Genomic DNA, 18,955 nt, shown 5'->3' on the forward strand with positions numbered 1-18,955 from the left:
GAAGGGCAACGGAGCTGGTGCAGGGTCTGGAGCACAGGTTGTACGGGGAGCGGCTGAGGGAACTGGGGGTGTTTAGTCTGGAGAAGAGGAGGCTGAGGGGAGACATCACCACCCTCTGCAGCTACCTGAAAGGAGGTTGCAGAGAGCTGGGGATGAGCCTCTTTAACCAAGTAACAAGTGACAGGACAAGAGGGAATGGCCTCAAGTTGCACCAGGGAAGGTTTAGACTGGATATTAGGAAGCATTTCTTTCCAGAAGGGGTTGTTAGGGGTTGGAATGGGCTGCCCAGGGAGGTGGTGGAGTCCCCATCCCTGGAGGGGTTTAAGAGTCGGGTTGACATAGCGCTGAGGGATATGGTGTAGTTGGGAACTGTCAGTGCTTGGTTAATGGTTGGACTGGATCAACTTCAAGGTCTTTTCCAACCTAGATGATTCTGTGTTTCTGTGATTCACTGTTACATACAAGCCTCTCAGTATCTTTGCAATCTCTAGACTTCCTCACTGAAATATGTTCTATCTGGGACCACCACTTCTTTCATTTTTGTATACCAAGTACAGCAAGTCCACTCAAAAGTATAAGTTGTACTAGCAAATCAAGGTTCCCTAAGTGTTATTTCTAGCCCAGGCACAAGCTTAGCACAAAATTATATGTGAACATAAGGGTCAACATTTTGAATTAGTCCTGGAAATTAATCATGTCTACAGCTAACAAAAGCTAATATGATTTCTATGATTATACTCTTCTCCACTTTTTGTCTTATTAATACAGGTCAGCCAAAATATACAAGCAAGCAGTTCCAAAATTGGCTCAGTGAAGGTAATCCACTCCCTTTCATTGTGTTTCCTCTCAGTGAGAGACTGTCAACTCTGGAACCCACTTCCATGGACAACCCTGGGCTTGGGAAACTTGTTCCTGCACTTCTGAGTAACCCACATATCCACAATAGAGAAAAGTCTTGGGAGACGCTGTGGTCCAGGGGGAGTCTTCACTTAAAATTACTAGGTTTTCACTCAATAACTTCACTCCAATCTGAGACGTGCTATATAACTCCTATCAGCAGAGAAGTTCTATAGAGTAACCCAAACTTAATAGCAGCCCTGTTTGTTTGTGACAAACAAACCAAAACTCAATGCAAATAATGATCTTCCTAAGTAAATGTCATGAACACTGGCCACAACTAGCAACCTTTCTGTTCTTTGCAAAGCCTGCAATAAGTCCTCCTCAGCAAAAATTAAGGTGCAGGGTTCTAGGCAACAGCAGAGAAGCCTTTTGGACCTCTTCCAAACTCTTGAAAACAGCAACAAAAATAAAAACTCACTTGTTTTGTGAAAGAACTTAAAAGGGATTGTTTAGTTTTTAAATAAAAGCTCTATTAACATACCTCTACATTTTGTGTTTTCTGTAATTGTGAAGTTGTAAAGTAGTGCCATCTGAAGCAACTAGAGAACTGAACTGTTCACACAGCACTTCCAATTAAAATCTGGATGACAAAGATGCTCCACAGTCCAAGATGAGCTGTGAGGATTCACAACTATCATTTGGGAAATACTGACCCACAAAAAGATTTTGTTTGAGGCTTGGGAAAAACAAGAGGACCTGTGACTGGCTGATGCCAACTTTTGCATGCAAGTTCCTTCCTTCACAACTTGAATAACCGACACTGGCTGAACAAAGCAACAAATCACTTAGAACATTTACTCTGCCTCTCTTTAGGGTGGTCATACAAATAATAAAAGGTTACAGTTAAGTTTTTCCTTTCCAGTGTTTCCATTCACTTCAGTTTTTTTAGAGGTCACCCCCGAAAAAATCTGAAGGTTTTTTGATCTCATTGGCAACTACAACATTAAGTATGATCACCTGTTTTCAAAAATCTGGATTCAGATATGAAAATTATTTGCAGCTGCAAAAATTCATTACCAAAACCAACTGACTACTTAAAGATATTTTTCTCTGTTCTTTCCACATATATTTTATCAAATTTAATTTGAGGATGAATATTGGTTACTTGTCAGTATTCTGATCAGTAAGTTGGCCAATTTCACCGTTGATATATTTTATAAAAAAATATAGATCATCTACTAAGAAGATATATGGCATTTTTTTGTTCTTAACTGAAGTAAATATGAAAAGTAAGGCAAGACAGCTGAACTCTAGGCCTGCATTAGAACATTTGCTCAAGAGACCATTCCACTAAATCCTCCTGGTAGAGACAAAAGATATATTCTATTTCCCAGACAGTTTATAGCGGGAAAACAGGAAAAACCCTGCTCTGGAAAAGGGATGTTTTTGCCAGTATACCTCCATCTACACTAGGCCTTTACTGGAACAGTTATGTCAGTTATTGTCAGTCAGGGTGTGACAAAAACATATTTATGTGGTGAACAGAGCTTTCAAGAAGCAGGTATAAGCTTCCAAAAGAAATTTTCAAAGAGGTCTATAGTCCTAATCCTTGCTTGACAGGCACGGTGTGCATTTCTAATGAAGAAAACTAAAGCATAAAAAAAGTGATATTATAAAAAATTCTACAGAATAATTATTAAGAGACAATATTCAAAAGCGCAGCAGCAGATGACTCTTTCATGGAGAGGAAAAGCAGAAAATAGTTTAAGACTCATTCAGCTCCAGGGAGGTCTTATCTATCAACTTAAAAATCCCAAATTAATTGACCCTAAAAGTGAAAATACGAGCACATGGCTAAGCTAGCAATATTGGATGAGTGTTAAAGATATGAGAACTGGATGGCATATTTAAGATATATATATCAGAAATGGTAAATACAAACTGAATTGACACCCACAAGAGACACAGGAGGCAATACGAAGAGGTTCTATAAATACAGCAGAAAGAAAAGACACATAAATGAAAGCAGACAACAATTAGCAATAAGGAAATAATGACAAAAGATGAAACCAACAAGGCTGAATTCAATTGCTTCCTCACTTACATTTCCCCTACCCCAAAGGGTTAACTGTAAGTATAGAGCAAGGAACAGGACCAGGAAAAGAATAGGCCTATCATTTAATCCTCATTCATTTAGTAAGCCATAATATATTAAACAGTTTAAGAAAACATTAGAAATAATGCATGAGTGGACAATATAGATAGCAGCTAAACCAAACAGGAATTGTTTGGTATAGCGGCAAACCTCAGTTGTGCTGACAGGAAATATCAAAACCGCTCAGAAATAAGAAAGGACAGATTAGTACAAAAATCAACTAAAACTTTCCTTAATCAAGGTCAGAAAACCAGCTTCCTCATCAGTAGCTAATGCAGAATGAGATAACATTACATGAAAAATGAGAAAACCGTGTAACAAAGAGGTCGTCTTATTTTACACAGGCTAAGATTCTTTATCTTATACAGCTTTAGAAAATTTTCTGCTGGCAGTGAGATGAAAAGGAATGATTTTGGTCTGAGACGGGATTGCTTTCACACTGAGCTTGCATCCATGCTGAGCTTCATCTGTGTATCTAATCTCCCATAAGAGTCAATGGAGACCCTGTTCAATTCACAGGATCCTTGCCTGGACACAGGTGCCTGCTGCCAATGGAGATGTCCTAGAGTTTCCCACCACTTCCAGTTGCTGGACTGGAAGGGCATAGACCCCTAAAGGTCCTGTGTGATATCTGCCACACCATACAAATATCCTGGCATGTCAAACAGCACGTGTTGCCTATCAACTCTCCATCCCCTATCAGTGGAAGACAAGTCCCTTGCTCATGTGTAGACACATATAACAAAGACAGCATATTTAGGTGTCAGTCCAGAGTTGGGTACTGCCCTTCATCTCTGAACTTAGGTAAAACTGGTATGCCATTCTTCTTTAAGTGACTACCTGCTAGTGATCCTAGCGTTTTTGTGTAAATTGGTTCTATTTTTTCTTTTAGTTTTGTTTTCTCTCTTATTATCCTCTTTAACTATGGATTTCATGTCACTTTCATGTATTATTTCTTCATGCCTTAACTGTATTTCACTGTTTTCTGCTCACACACAGTCTTATCTATTTATGATTTTAGGCAAAATTCTGTTTGCATACAAGTTTGAGAGCACCGTTTCTACAGGGAAGATTCCTCAAAGTCTTATTTCCTGTTCATGGAGATTAACATGTAAAATAATGTTTAGATAAACTAGGTAAACTTGCATTAGCCAGACTCAGATAATCCAGATCTGACATATAGCTGACTACCAAAATCTCCTGAGTAATACAGAAAATTCCAGCAGAAAGGAAAAAGGCAAACATAGTTGTTATCTACAAAAAGGAAAGGAAAAGACAGGGCTTACAGACAAACAAACCTAACCTGAAAACATTACAGGATAAATTATTCTTAAGTGCAGAAGCATACAAAAGAGTTAACACAAGTTTGTCATGAACAGACAGTATCAAACAAAAATATTTTTATTTTCTGACAAGATAAACAAGCCTGGAATATTAAAGGAATGCAACAAATGGATATACCTTGACCTTTATGTGGCCTTTGACATTGTTCTGCCTGATATTCTTCAAAATCTAACCATGGAAATATCATTTTGATTACATCACTTGTAGAGATGGTTGCAGAACCAGGTTCATGTGAACCAGTTTTGTGCTGGGTCCACGGTCTTCCAGTAATTTTATTAATGAAGTCAATGATTTCAAAAAACCCACAAAACAACAAAACACTTTTAAAATAAAATTATAATCGGGGGGGGGATGCAAGCATTTACAAAGCTAAACGGCCTCAATAAACCTAAGAAATGGTATGAAATCAATGAAGTGTGTGCAAAGTACTCTACCAAGGAAGAAAAAAGAAATTTACAGTTAGAAAACAAGTCCATCTGGTTAAGAAGCGGCACAGCAGAAAAGGATCTGCTAGGACCACAGACTGAACAACAGTTGGTAGCCTAGACAAAAACATACAAATGTCTGTCTGGAGTATAGAATTCCAATCTGCCCAGTATTCAGAGCCTCAGTTAGAGCAGCCACACCGGTATGGGACACCAAACTTTAAAAATCATGCATCAAGTTAGAAAGACTTCACAAAAGAAAGACAAGCGGATAAAATACTCAGAAAAAATATTATATCAAACTATTCAAATCTGTGGTGTCCATCTATACCACTAGAAAGCCACCAGTTCAACAGCAACTGATAAAACCCTTACATTCACTTGCAACCCAGATACAAAAAGGATGAAAACTGTAAACCATACGGAAATTCATTGACTGCTACAAAAAGCCGTAGCTTACAAAACAGAGTGTTGCTCTTAAACCTCTCAAAGAGGCTTTCTGAGCTAACCTCTGGAACATATCTCCTTCCACTTGTAATTCTTCCCTTGCTAGATGTGCCTGCCAGTACAAGATCAACATCTGAAGTCCAGCAGACCACCTACATCTCCCTGAACAACATGTAAGCTTTCATCAGCGTAGTTTCTGCCAGAGGAGTTGTATTTCTACTAGGAGATTTTGTCAGTCTTCTGGGCTGGGGAGGTAGGAGCAGGACTTCCGCTTGCATGTGAATTTGTTTATACACATAGCTCTAGCTGAAGGGGTTACACCAGCATTACCCTGAAGAAGAGACCAGGGCTGTGATCAGGCAAACGGCAGAAATGGCTGTAAATTGCTTTCAGCAGGTGTTCAAGCTTCACACCCCCTTGCACTGAGGAGTGATGCTCAAGATGATCCTCTTCTGTTAGTTTTGCTGCCACAGTGGCAACCTCCAGCTGAGAGGAATTAACAAACAGCTGGGTAAGGCCAAAAGCAAAGGCTCCTATGTTAAACTGCCATATTATAGCCACCCCGGGGCCTAGGCTTCATCTCCAGGCAGGCATCATCATTACTTCTAAGACATGGGAAAGAACAAGTGCAAATCTGTCTGTGACAGTGAAACTTAGTCAAGATTCCCACAGGACACCACTTCTAGCACCCCACTGTTACAAAGCAGCTGTTTGGATCACTAGTTGTTATAAACAGAAGGAAAAAAAGCATCATAGAAATATGGTAACACTCACAGGAACACAGTGTGGAACAATAACATATCCATTTTTGAAGTTTAGGAGAAAGAGACCAAGCCAGAGAGTCACCTAATTAAATTAAAACATCTGTGTCTAATCAAGTATCTAAACCTGAGCTAGCTGACATGTGCTCCCTTTACTAGCAATGGAGATGTTGTCAGCTGAACCTCAGGAAAAATTCGTCTCACCCTAATGCAGATGGGCAAAATGGACTCAGATGAACTGTGCTCCAGAAGTGGCTAATTCATTTTCAATTGTGAGGGGAGTGTAGGATAAAAGGGTTTGGTTTAGATATGTAAAAGTTAAGTGAAATCCCACCCTACATGTATAATGACAAAATTTATGAAGGACATAGAAACCAAAATAGAAAGGAAAAGTTAACTATATTAGAAAAGAAATCAGGAGCTCAGTAAAATTGATTAATAAAATAGTAAAGTGAGGAACTATCTGCTGGAACTCAGCAGAATTATCCTTTTCCTTATAATGTTGATTTGATTAAAAATATTTACATTTGCAAAGAGCTTGTCAGTCCTGGCAAGGTCTACAAAATTAATCCAAGTGCCAAGCTTGGAGGAAAATGATATGATAAAACAAAAATTGAGAAGTTAATCAAAACTTCCATAGTCCTCTCATTGTCTAATTATTAGATTTCAGATTATTACAAGAAAGGATAAAATATGAGGTCAAATGACATTATTTTTCAAAGTGTTGAAAGAGAAGGTAAATGGAAAACTATGGCTTCTCTATGCTGGTTTAAGCAAATACTCCCTTCTACATTTCTTGGTATGTACTGAAGTATAGGTATTGAGTTGTTTCACATGCTATAGTAAAAGCTTCACAGAATATGTCAATGTAATTTTTAGCTGCAACTGATGATAACTGAGTTCCATAAAACTATGAAAAGATATTAATGAATCATTTATGAAATTGATGTCAAACTGTAGCATGATAAATGTAACTTGCTGTGGGCAGTATTTAGAGCCAAAGACAGCTGGGGTTTTTTTGTTGGATTTGATAAATATATACAAGTTTGTAAAAATGTACATTTTGTCCAACTTACCACTGGTGACTCTCAGCACTCCTGGCATCCAGCTGAACAGCCTTTTCAGCTTTAATCTTTCCTGTAAACAAAATACAATATATTAAAGGATTTAATGTACTCTTCCACATTTTAGGCAACTCCCAAGAACAAAGCAACCTGATACACTCTAGCTGCAAAGAAGAAATTGCCTCCTGTTCTTGTAAACATTTAGATGGACAATGTAACATCCAGGCTTTACATTATTTACATACCTATACATACATATATAAATATGTGCGCATATATATATATGAGTGCAATTTTAGTATTTTCTCTTAAAATCCAGCAGCTAAACCAGGGAAAGACTGAACTGGACTGCCAAATGAGGATGTGTTGTCTCTAAGACAGAAGACCCTTAAAAGCAGGTTAGAGATGCACCTGTCAGAAGAACCAGCAAAGCTGTTTCCTGCCTTGGGCACAGGAATGAACTAGCTGAAGTTCCTTTCCAGCACAAAGACTTCCATTAAGTTCCACTTTTAACTGAATAAAGATGAGAATAGGTGATTTGATCAAACCCATGCTCCCAGTAAGAAGTTCAGATGAGATGTTTGCTGTTTGCAAAGTCTCAGCTGCAACCAATTAAGCCATACTGACATTTCTGTATTGCAAGTTAACTTCATAAAAACAAAGAACAGCATACACAGTCCTCCAACCCAGCAGAATGAAAAAAACCCCATGAAACCACTGCCAGCTCCCCCGCAGTCACAATCCCTCTGCACCACTTCCAAAAACCGAGATGAAAAAGGCTGCCGCCACCCACCACTTCATGAGAATCAGCCAAACTAGGCTGGTTACTCAACACCTAAGACCCAATTTCATTCCATCATTCTTTATCTCTCCCTGTCTTTTGCTGTGCCATTATTTTTCACCAGCTGACACTACATGTAGTCACTGGTAAAAGCAAAGGATCCAACAGCGGAGTTTGCTGTCATATACTTAGTTTCTGTCATAATGCTCGTTTCACTGCATGATTTCCATACAAAGAAGCCAAGCTGCTACTAAAGCAAAGACAGTGTCAATTAAGTAACTAAGTGCAAGTCTTCATAAGTGCTTAGATGACAAAAGGATGGGACAAGGACCTTGGACAAGCTAAGGCTGGCTTTGAAATATGTAACAGCAGCACAAAGACATGGCACTGCCTTTAAGAATGACAAAAGGCAGCCAAAACTACTTAGTCAGTGATGTTGCCGTGGCTACCAGAAAAATAGAAGAAGTTGCTGACAGAAAAGTAGTCACAAAAGACAAAATAACCTGAAATTGAAATACACTTAGAAAACCTGAATCTGGTGCAGCGAAACAAGGAGAAGAAATGGAGAAACAAAGGAGAGAGAGAAGTATTCCCAGATACACGCAAAAAGGATTATTGTAAGAACAGTGTGTTGACTGGAGGAGAGTGACACAGGTAGAAAAGGTGTAGGGTTTATTGTAATAAAGAGAAGGCGGCTCAAACCAAAAAGGGACATGTAAACTGTGCCTCTAGCCAATATGCCTCCAGACAGTGAAAGAAAGGGCAATGCTTCTAAAAGCAACAAAAAGAAAAAGTGCTGTGAAGAAGAAAATCAGAGTCTTGCTGAGGTTAAGCTGTCAAACAGGGCACATGGGGAGAGATGCCTGGAGGCAACACCAATCATCACACACAACTTCTGTTTCTGGTCAACAGTTTTTACAGATTCACTAAGTTTCATCCCCACCATCACCACAAAAAGGGTTGATGATATGCAGGAGTGCTCCTTTGCCACAGGAAAGCAGAAAAACAAACCTTGACTTTGCCTTGGTGTTCATTTATTTCTCTCGCTCTCCCAAAGATGTAATTAAGAAACGGTGCTGACAGCATCTGTCTTTTTTCACATTCTGTATCCATCTGATTCTCAACAAAATACAGGATTTTAAGTTACCATCCAGAACAACAGCCTTCAATTATGATCCACAGTACTTCTCCTTCACTGATTTTGGATCTCTCCAATGAAGGAAGAATGGACTGAAGTTGTATACTGTGGCAGTTTATTGCACAAACCGTTATTATTACAGTACAAATGCTCCCATTTATTGCATTGGAAATTTCTTGGATTGGTAAACTTGAACAAAGTTCAAAGCATGTTTCACTACATTCACATGGCATTCTACACAAACATTTTTCCTCTGCTTACCATCAGTAACATAGTTCCTCTTCTCTTCAGCATCAGTAGTCATCTCAAACAGATCTCCGTAAGCACGTGCAAGTCTCCAAAGAAAGTCCACACAGTTTTCATACTGAAAGTAGAGGACAGCTGGGTAATTAAACTGATCAGAATGTGATTTAAACAGTTTCCTTTCATAATGCTTAAAGCAGGTTATCGGAACATGGCATAAAATCTTTGGTTATTTTGCATCCTTCTATACTACTTTTAGTTTACGTGAGAACCAGATGACCATTTTTTCACAACCAAAGGAGAACACTGCTTTTGGAAATACCCTGGGCTGTCTAAAGAGGCTTTATTTCCAAAATCAATTTTAAAGTTCTTTTAATATAAAAAATAAAAAGGTAATCCAGTAGAGCACAACAGATCCCTGAATGATGTGGTGTGTATTTTCTTTAGGGATAATATGTAAATGTGTAAATATATAATCAGAACTAATGTTTGCCAAATCAGAAGAAACTGGTACACTGAATTAAGCACTGCACATCAAACCACTTTGAAATTTTATCTGGAGTTACATATGTGCACAATAAAGCCAAAGGAAAAATTCACATGAAGTATATCAGAAAGGTATAAGCAGACTACAGGCTCATCATTTGATGTCTTGAGAATACTTGCTCTAATTACTACTTAATGCCACAGGACATTTGTCCATAGACCATTCTAAAACCAGCAAAAGTAAGTATCATTTACACAGAAAAAAGTTCAAGATCTTCCTTTGTTGCATGCAAGAATAAACACATCCTCAGAGTTATTGAGTCTGGATGAGATATAAAATAATAAAACTTCTATGCCCGTCCAACATGAATATTGACACTACCTTGAAATATTTATTTTTCACTGTATTATAAAAACATGAATGAAACTTCATCTTCCATTCCTGTGTGCATTTTAATGACTTTATTAAGGAAGTTCTCAAAAGCAGTGCAAAGCAGAATTTAATAGCAACGTAATATTAAGTTTACCCATTAATACCTTGTCATTTTTCTCAAGCAGCAGTCTGAAGCCTTCCTTTTTATCATCCTCTGAACCCTTGTGCAAATTGTCCACATGCTGTAAAAGATTAAATAGCTCCTCTTCTTCTTCTGATTTCACAATGTTATTGGGTGATTTCATACATCTCTTTTCTTCCTCTCCTTCAGAATCAGTATGAGCTGTAAGATAACTAAAATCACAGAAAATAATAACCACCTTTTCTAAAAATATTGGTAAAGTGTTGTTAAATTCAGATGCAAAAATTTCAGAACAGAATTTCGTCCAGTTATTCAACCTTAAAGGAGTTTTCATTCATGGTATCAAGCTTATTATTGGTATTATTATAAAACCTTTATCTTCAAAGGGACAGTACAATCACATTCCAAACATAACAGCAAAGTAACTACACTGTCCGTCCGGCTGCCTAATACTGCATTAAAAATGCAGATACATATTAGAAACACCTGTATCCTTGTGTTTCAAATGCAGAACACTTTAAACCATTAATGTGTATTAAGACATGCTCTGTAACCCTGAACAGGCCTCTTCAACTCTTTACCTCAAATTCCCTATTTTTTTAAATAAGAATGAGTTTACTAACCAGAACATAAGTGCTGTAAGAATCACTTATACAGTGTTTCTTAAACACTTGTAAGATCTATATATAAGCAGTAACACCACTGTTATAAATTCCTTTACTTATTTCTTTTTAACGTTCTGAAGGTCAGTATACCTGAAGCTGGGAAAAGAGCTCACATTAATTCATTATGATTAATGCACAAGTACTCAGCACAATGCAGTCAAGGACAAAGAAATATTTACAAAAGCCATAAATACCATGCAGAGATAAGCAGGTGGCCTTACTGTCCAAAGTGGTGAGCATACATTAGGGTGTTCCAACTTCATATAGGAGGAGCTGAATGATATTGTGACCAGAACTAAACATGAGCAGATACTCTTACAGCCTGTAAATGAACAAGTACAGCTGCTTATCAAGCTACTCAAGTGCTAGATGCGGCAAGAGAGTTTTGCTGCAAAATTAACCTGGTAATATGGGAAAGAGGAGTCAAAAATACATTTGGATAAAACAGTACATACAGAAATCATGTGTATGTGTTCAAACTAAAAAATAACAACGTGGAGCAGAGGTAGGAAACTTCATAGATTCCTACAGATTTGTTTTACATAATCTTGATGTTGCTGAAGTTGATAACACATCATATTGTATCCTTCAGAGACTTTATTTATAAGCCACTGAACATTCATTTTGGTTTTCTGAAGCATCTTTCAAACACAGTATCTTGTTCTTCCATAGTTATTTTGAAGTGGGTGAGAGCTACATCATACATAGGCTGCATTTTTAAGAGCACTAACTTGACCAAAAGTGCAAAGGATTTGGTGGGAGGGGGGCAGTCCTTTAGCTCCCATACATAACCCTATGATGTGAACTATGTCTGGAAAGTACCTTTCCTCACATGGTTTGGATGCCACCATCTCCCCCCCCCCCCCCCCCCATGTAGTTTGTGCAATTGCCAATCTAAAATAAGGGCACTAGATAATATAAAATAGCAACAAGTAAGCAGTAAAGGAAATTTCAATTTCCTATACAGTACTGCAACCGTAACACTTTGTTAGTTACAGGAATTTGGGCACTGCATTTGGTAGTTACAGGAATTTGGGCTACTGAAGCAGGTAGGTATGAAAGTAAGAAATCAGTGTTTGGAAGTCAATGTTGATATTGCCATCTTTGCTGCATAAACATCTGCTAAAACTTCTGTGAACACTGCTGTTCCAGTGTTAGACAACAGCAAAAAGTGATTATTAGAATATGTTACTCTCACAGCAAAAATACAAAGGCCAAGGCTGAGCTGACAGCCAGGCCCTGTCATTCCAAACAAGCCCAGCAGAGACCTCCAGCAGCACTGTATCAAACTGTCATTGCCAAACATTAAATTCGTATGAAACCAGGTAAGTCATATGAGAATATTCATTGAAACTCAAATGGAAAAAGCATGAAGTAGGTCACTACCTAACAGATGATGTGAACTCATGAGGATCTAATTATAAAATATCATGGAAGAATGATCTTTTAAGATTAGACCATACTGCTTCAAGCCTTTCCCTCATCCCACCTCTCCTACAGAAACATGATCTCCAGGCCACATCTGTGCTGAGAAACAGCAGAAAGGACAGGTCATTTCTTCCCCATTCCCTCTCACCTCCACTGTCCTGAGAAATTCTCTCCTACCTCCTCCATTTATCTGCTCTATGAATGCTCAAATAACTTAAATGTGAAGCAGGCAATCTTAAAACTTGATGACAATGCCATAAATTTCAATTTACTTGTTGACTGGGTGCTTTAAAGAAGGCAAAACAGCACCTATAAAACAACCTGTGGAAAGTGAAAACCATCACAGTGAATAATGCTTTTTGGGTAAGGCAATGCCAGTTATTCCTAGGGACTGCAACAAACCATACAACCCTATGCCTGCTGACATAGATGAGAAGACACTATGGGGCAGGAGTTCCTACACAACCAACAGACATGAATGCCATTCTCAAATGAAAGAAACAAAATGTTTAAAATCTCCAAGTTTGGTTTGAAGTGAACAGTGTTCCTCAAGAGAAGGCCAGAAAGTAAATATCCTGATACCAAAATGTCCAAGGAAGTCCAAACAGTTGATTGTGCTTAAGATTCAACACGTTAGTTACCCTTGAGATGCACCAGCATTCCTCTAACTTTTTCCTTTCTTTCCCAGAAAAATAACTTCATAGTGCCTTCAGAGGGTGTTCTCTTCCTCATCTCTTCTTTGCTGCCTCTAAGCATGTCCCACAGGAAAAGCACCAAGATGACAGCCAAGGGCTTCATGACTTATTTCTGATGAGTTCCCACCTCACTAGTCACACACCTCAGGCAAACTCCTACATTGCTTGGGAGTCTTCGGGGTAAAATGACAGCAAGGTAATTTAATCAAGTATAAAACATTAAAGTATCACTTCGACCATTATGAATGTTCAACCGTAAGGAGTGTTTTCCTGTTTTGCTTCTGATTACATTCTTCTATTCTTACTAGCTCTCTGTTTGATCCTTATCATAGCTGAAATGTTTTAAGCATGAAAACATAACATGTTAAGAAGGGAATACAGACTTAAAAAATTAACATCTAGGATTTTTCCTATCAACCTGGGTAAGCTGTACTTTACCAATTTGAGTGGAAGCCAGTTTTATTACAAGATAGGAAGTCCTTCCAGCTACTTAAGGACAAAATAAGAGTGTAAAAGATATTATTGATACAAAACTACGATAAGAAGAGCTTGATAACTGACTTCAACAAAGCAGCTAGCAGGCTTATACATCTACTCATTCTAAGAAACATATTATGAGAAGCAATACTATAAAATAATAAAAAAAAATAATAAAATCAGTACTAACACAAACAGAAGTGGAGAGTCTTTTTAATGCAGTTTAAAAACTCCAAGAGTCTAAGGGCTGATGACAGTAGTACAAAAGGGAAATTAACAAAAAATGAGGAAGAGTCAGTATGGTTTGTTTTACAAATATTTCATATAACAACACCAACATCTGCAATTTTACCTGGTATCTTCCTGCAAGAGGTCTTATTAGATGATAAATAGAAAAGTGAGTATTTACATGTGATAAACACATTGACCAATATTTGAGAAAATGGAAGAACTTAAAAAATGTCTATAGTCAGTGCCAATTTGTTTTCACCTTTATTACCAATAGATTTTATTTGAAAGAGAAAAGCAATAGTAAGAATGTGAGGAGCAATGATCAACCAACAGGACTAAGTTGGATCACAAAGGACTGTTCAAAGTTCAAAGAACAAATGGAAACTGTGCTGGACATCACGCTGTAGTTAAGCTGTTCAGTAAATCCAGGCATCTAGCACTGGATTAAAGAAAAAAACCCTGAACAACATGTGTTTTACACCACTGTGGTATAAACCCACTTTGCTGATTCAAAACCTGTGTTGGATTGCCTGTAAACTGGCAGACACTGGGCCTAACCAGGTATCATCTGTTCACAACACTTCAGCTTTTAGATGGATCAAATATCATCTGTTGTCTCCCTGTCAACTTAAAAAAAAAATCACAAGGTAACACAAACACCGTCTCATCCGGTCCAGCTAATTTAATAGAAAGGTGATTATATATCACAGACTGATCTGGATCACATTTGCACTGTATGACCCAGCAGAATGCATATCCATTAGTAATGATAAGCAGCCTTCAAGGAAACGATTGGTAAACCCAATTCTTAGGACAATTGAGGGTTGCATTGAAAACAAATTGGCAGCAAAAATAAATTAAGAAATGAAGAAATGTAAGTGAAGTGATCCTCAGAAGCAGGCAAGGGAAATGTTTCTTCCTGTTGAATATTTAAACTATTTCAAGGAAAAATTATAAATAAAACATCTGTAGGAAAAGGATTTACTGCAGTGAGTCTTTTTGGTGACTGATGCCAAACATTATTTGAAAAGCTTATAGATGTCAGGGCAGCTGAAGACGTGACACTTGGATGTCAGGCCAAACGTGACACTGATGTCAATGGCTCATCACTGCTCTGTCAGAGAGGAGCCAGCTTTAAAATCACAAAGAGGAGAATTAGGTGACATTCTCCATCCCAGGGGATCATCTAGGCACAATTTATTGTATTCATAAATGAATGAGTGCTTGTTACACATTCTCAAATGTTAAAGATTGAGGTTTTCACTCGTAAATGATGGAAACTGAAACAAACTATTTAGAATACAGAGAAGCACAGGCTAGAAACTGTAGGCTCTTTAGCATTCAGTGTCCCATCCATTCAGTGTACCTTCCACTCATATAATTATTATAATAACAATTATTAAATAAATATATCTCTTATTAAAAAGCATGTTATATTTTTTCACTTACAGAAATGTATCAGTTTTTTAAAGGCAAAATAGAAAGCTTCTCTTCCCAAGTGTTGAATACCAACAGTGACATTGAGGATATGACCAGAGCAGACCAAAGCAGTGAGGACCATATCAGAGACTGTCAGCTTCAAATATTTTATGGAAAAAACAGGTAGTATTAAAAGGTTTTCTGAAAGAAGTTTACAAATCTGAAACCAATGTAGTCATCCAGCACAAGGCCATAAAACTCTTAAGATTACTTCATCTGTCAGTTCCCAGCATCTACCCATTTAAAACCAGAAGTACTTAACACAAGCAAAACCCTATCTTTTAGATCATGAAAATACTGCTGAGGCAGCGAAACACACATGAACTTTAGATAGAATATAGAAAGTGAAAAGACTTTTAATCTGTAACAAAGAGAATAATTATTTGTCTAGTGCACAAGCTAGCAACTGAATGCATTACTGTGTGTGGAAATCACCACTGAACAGTATAAACCAATGCACATGTTGTTACATCTACAGCACATGAATCGGTGATTAACTGGAAAATAAAATGTGTGTTGTTATTGTCTCTCATGACAACTCTCACAGAACAGGCACCACTGTCATTCAAGTTACAGAACACTTCAGAAAAAGCTACATCCATCGCAACTGTACACACATTAGGATTAACAACTTCCATCTGCAAGAGGAAGAAAATATACAAAAATAGTTTTATTTTGTTTAAATAATTTTATGTTAAATTTTGACAAGATATGCAAAACAAGCACATCAAGTACAAGGTGTCAGCAGGAAAAAAAAAACTCTTTTCAAAAGGGATTAAAAAATATCTTTGAAAAAGCACATACCCAAATGATTAACACTATCTATAACCTTGAATTGTCTTCCTTCCTCCTGACTGTACACAAATATTTGTCAGAGAAGACCTCTCTTAAGGACACATTCAAAGCTCTTGCATGCTATAATCACTTGCATTGGATCATCTCATCAGCTGCTTCGTCACACAGAAGAACCTGAACAAGCAAGTTTCCTTGGCTAGTTCTCAAACAGCAACGCACCTCTCCTGACCAGAAAACAGGATTTTCCCAAATGCTAGGTATGAAAATATACTGGTCTGCGAGCCTGATTATTCATAAACAGGTCCTTTAGCCTGATCTACATCTCCAAATATTGTATGCATAACATAAAGGCCTCTACAAATCAACTAATGGATGAAACAATCTAAGAAACTAATAGAACTTAAATGCTTCTACATTTCTACAAATTATTTTACGTGTCTTTGAATACTCCTGCCAGTACTGAATACTTAAAATAAAGAACTAGTTCATAATAGAACTGACAGGTCTCAAAATATGCTGTCAAAATTTGTAACTTGTGAAGCATGTGGGCTGGGATGTAACACAACAAGAAATTCTGCCCACAGGAACTGACTATAATTTTGGAGAAACTCTTAAAAAATAGAATTGCATTAACTATTATATGCAGCATATTGCTGTCTTCAGAATATTACAGTTAATGAATATATCTTTAGAGAAAAAAGAGACTTAAGATAGGCAATTTACAAACATAATGCTGCCTACACAGTCATGTGTAACAGAGGAGATGGTTCAAAAACTCAGCTGCTATAAACACACCCTTACTAAATCGCATATAAGTATCTAATTGGATTATATCAAAATAAAGTTGCAATTACAGTAATGTCATCACCATTTTTACTTTACTACTGAAGGGTATATTCTGCAACATAAGACAAAAACACAGTGCCTCTCCTGGACTCCAAGTATGTCTGATCCTTCAGCATGTTCCTCAACCCACATTTATGAAAGATCCCATTAACCACAACGGGACTACAGATGTGATCAAAACTAGGAACTTTCCGTCTTACTGGATCAGTACCCTAAATCCCTCATGATTACTTTTTAAGCCACCACAAAGTGTATACAACACCAAATGCACATAAACATACTGTCACTTGCACACATGCTGTATTTGGACAGAGCTTTCATAGCATCTAATACCTTCAGGCAGAACACTGTGATAACTTGTCTTTAACGCCCATAGTTGACAACTGTCACAAAAGCACAAAAGTATTTGTACAATTTGAACAAACTCTGTCAGACAGAAGACTACTTTCTTACGAGAAGCACTTTTAAAATTACACCATTATTCTGAACTCTGCCTCTGAGTTGCATAGCTATGTAGCAACACCACACCAGATTGTTACCAAATGCATCCTCAAAAATCTGTATTATGGTTGGCATCAAGCCAACTTCAGCCTAGTGCAGATTCAGAGATGGTCACCCAGAGCTTTTTCTGATCTAAAAATTACTAATCTGAACTGTTTGGGGCTTTTTTCCCTGAATATAGAGAAATATAAAATAGACATAAAACTTTAAAAGGGTTCCTGTTTTCAATACAAAGTTTCACATAGGTATATACAAAATGTTATTGACTCACCCTCCTTCACTTTCTGCTTCCTCAGAGCTGGTAGTTTCTGTTGCACCAGAAGCTGTCTCGGCTTTTCTCCGCTTTGTTGCTCTGTGTGAAGGGCTAACTCTCTGAACATCTCCCTTCCCTTTAAGTTCATTTCGGACACGCTCTTCAAGCTTTGGAATGGCTTCTTTCAGAAATGTCACCTCTCTCTTCAGCTCGTCCACGCTTACTAGCAAGCCATTCAATTTTTCTAGTATTTGCAGTTGCCTTCCGTGTAAAACCATTACTGCTCCTTGCTCATTAGGAGCTTCATTTCGCCAGCCCACGGAATTAAGCCTGTTACCTACATCTAGGAACGCGGGTATATGCACAGCTGCACCGGGTTTTCGGATCTTACGGTACCAAATCAGCATCAGGCTTATTCCAGCAGTCCCTGCCATTATGCCTAGTATTAGTCCTTTATTTTCGAAGGGAGACATTTCTGCACTCTCCTAAAATCGTGAGACAACAATAACAGTCGGAGTTAAAAGTTTTTCCTCCTCTACCCAAAGGACTTACTTTGCTTTTAAGTCACAAAAGCGTACGGCTTGAATAACTGTCGCATGCTGCAGATACAAAGTTCCACTACAACTCTAGCAGATTCTGCAGTAGCAGGCTCTGTGCTGTGACAGCAAAACCCAGCCGGTTCTGGGTTTGGGGGGCAGGATGAGGGGCACACACTGCTGCATCCGCACGTGCGCAGGACCGCAGCCTTCACTTTTAACCTTCTCCGCACCTTGGGATTTGTTTTGATGCGAGAAACTCCTATAATCGGATTTTCCGCAAGTACCGGCCGGCGGAAACCCCGCGGTCAGGCCGCAGCGCAGCAGCCGCCGCCGCCGCCCGGAGGGGTGTCCCATCGCCCCCCCCCAGCCCCACCGCGCCGAAGGGCTGCCGGAGCCCCGCGGCCACCTCTCCGCGGGGGACAGCCCCGCAGCCTGCCCCGGGCCCGGCGCCGCCCCCGTTACGTACCGGCGGGCCGGTCTGGCAGCGAGTCCGGCCCAGGCGCGGCGCCGCGCGGCCCCGCAGCTCTCCCGCCGCGGCACAGGGGGCGGCGGCGGCGGCGGCGGCGCCGGGGCCGCCCCGGGGCGGCGATACCCGGATCGAGGGGGACGGGCCTCGCCTCAGCTGTGCGGCCGCCGGCCGGGCCGCTCGGTGACGGGCGCTGCCCAGGAGGAGGAGGAGGGCGCTGGGCCGGGCCGGGCCGGGCCGGGCCGAGCCGGGCCCGCCCGATGGCTCCAGCAGCCCTAGAGCGGTCGGACCTCCGGCCTGGCCGGGACCGGGGCTGGGGCCGGGGCCTCCAGCTGTGAGCCCGGGTGGGCCGCGGCTGTGGGAATCCCGCCGGGCCGTGCT

At 39.3% G+C, this 18,955-nt stretch overlaps 1 protein-coding gene across 2 annotated transcripts in view; it reads right to left on the reverse strand.

Annotated features, from left to right (window-relative positions):
- Positions 1-18,659, reverse strand: part of RMDN2 (regulator of microtubule dynamics 2) — a 48,522-nt gene extending 29,863 nt beyond the window's left edge. For both annotated transcript variants that reach the window (XM_074925722.1, XM_074925713.1), the window contains exons 1-5: positions 18,575-18,659; positions 17,588-18,054; positions 10,222-10,411; positions 9,217-9,319; positions 7,049-7,109 (exon numbers count right to left, since the gene is read on the reverse strand). In XM_074925722.1, coding sequence (XP_074781823.1) covers positions 7,049-7,109; positions 9,217-9,319; positions 10,222-10,411; positions 17,588-18,042 — 809 coding nt within the window. In that variant the 5' untranslated portion in view covers positions 18,043-18,054; positions 18,575-18,659. The remainder of the gene's footprint in view (positions 1-7,048; positions 7,110-9,216; positions 9,320-10,221; positions 10,412-17,587; positions 18,055-18,574) is intronic.
- Between the last annotated feature and the right edge of the window lie 296 nt (positions 18,660-18,955).

Source organism: Athene noctua, chromosome 1, assembly GCF_965140245.1.
Source record: "Athene noctua chromosome 1, bAthNoc1.hap1.1, whole genome shotgun sequence".
NCBI classification, from domain to species: domain Eukaryota; kingdom Metazoa; phylum Chordata; class Aves; order Strigiformes; family Strigidae; genus Athene; species Athene noctua.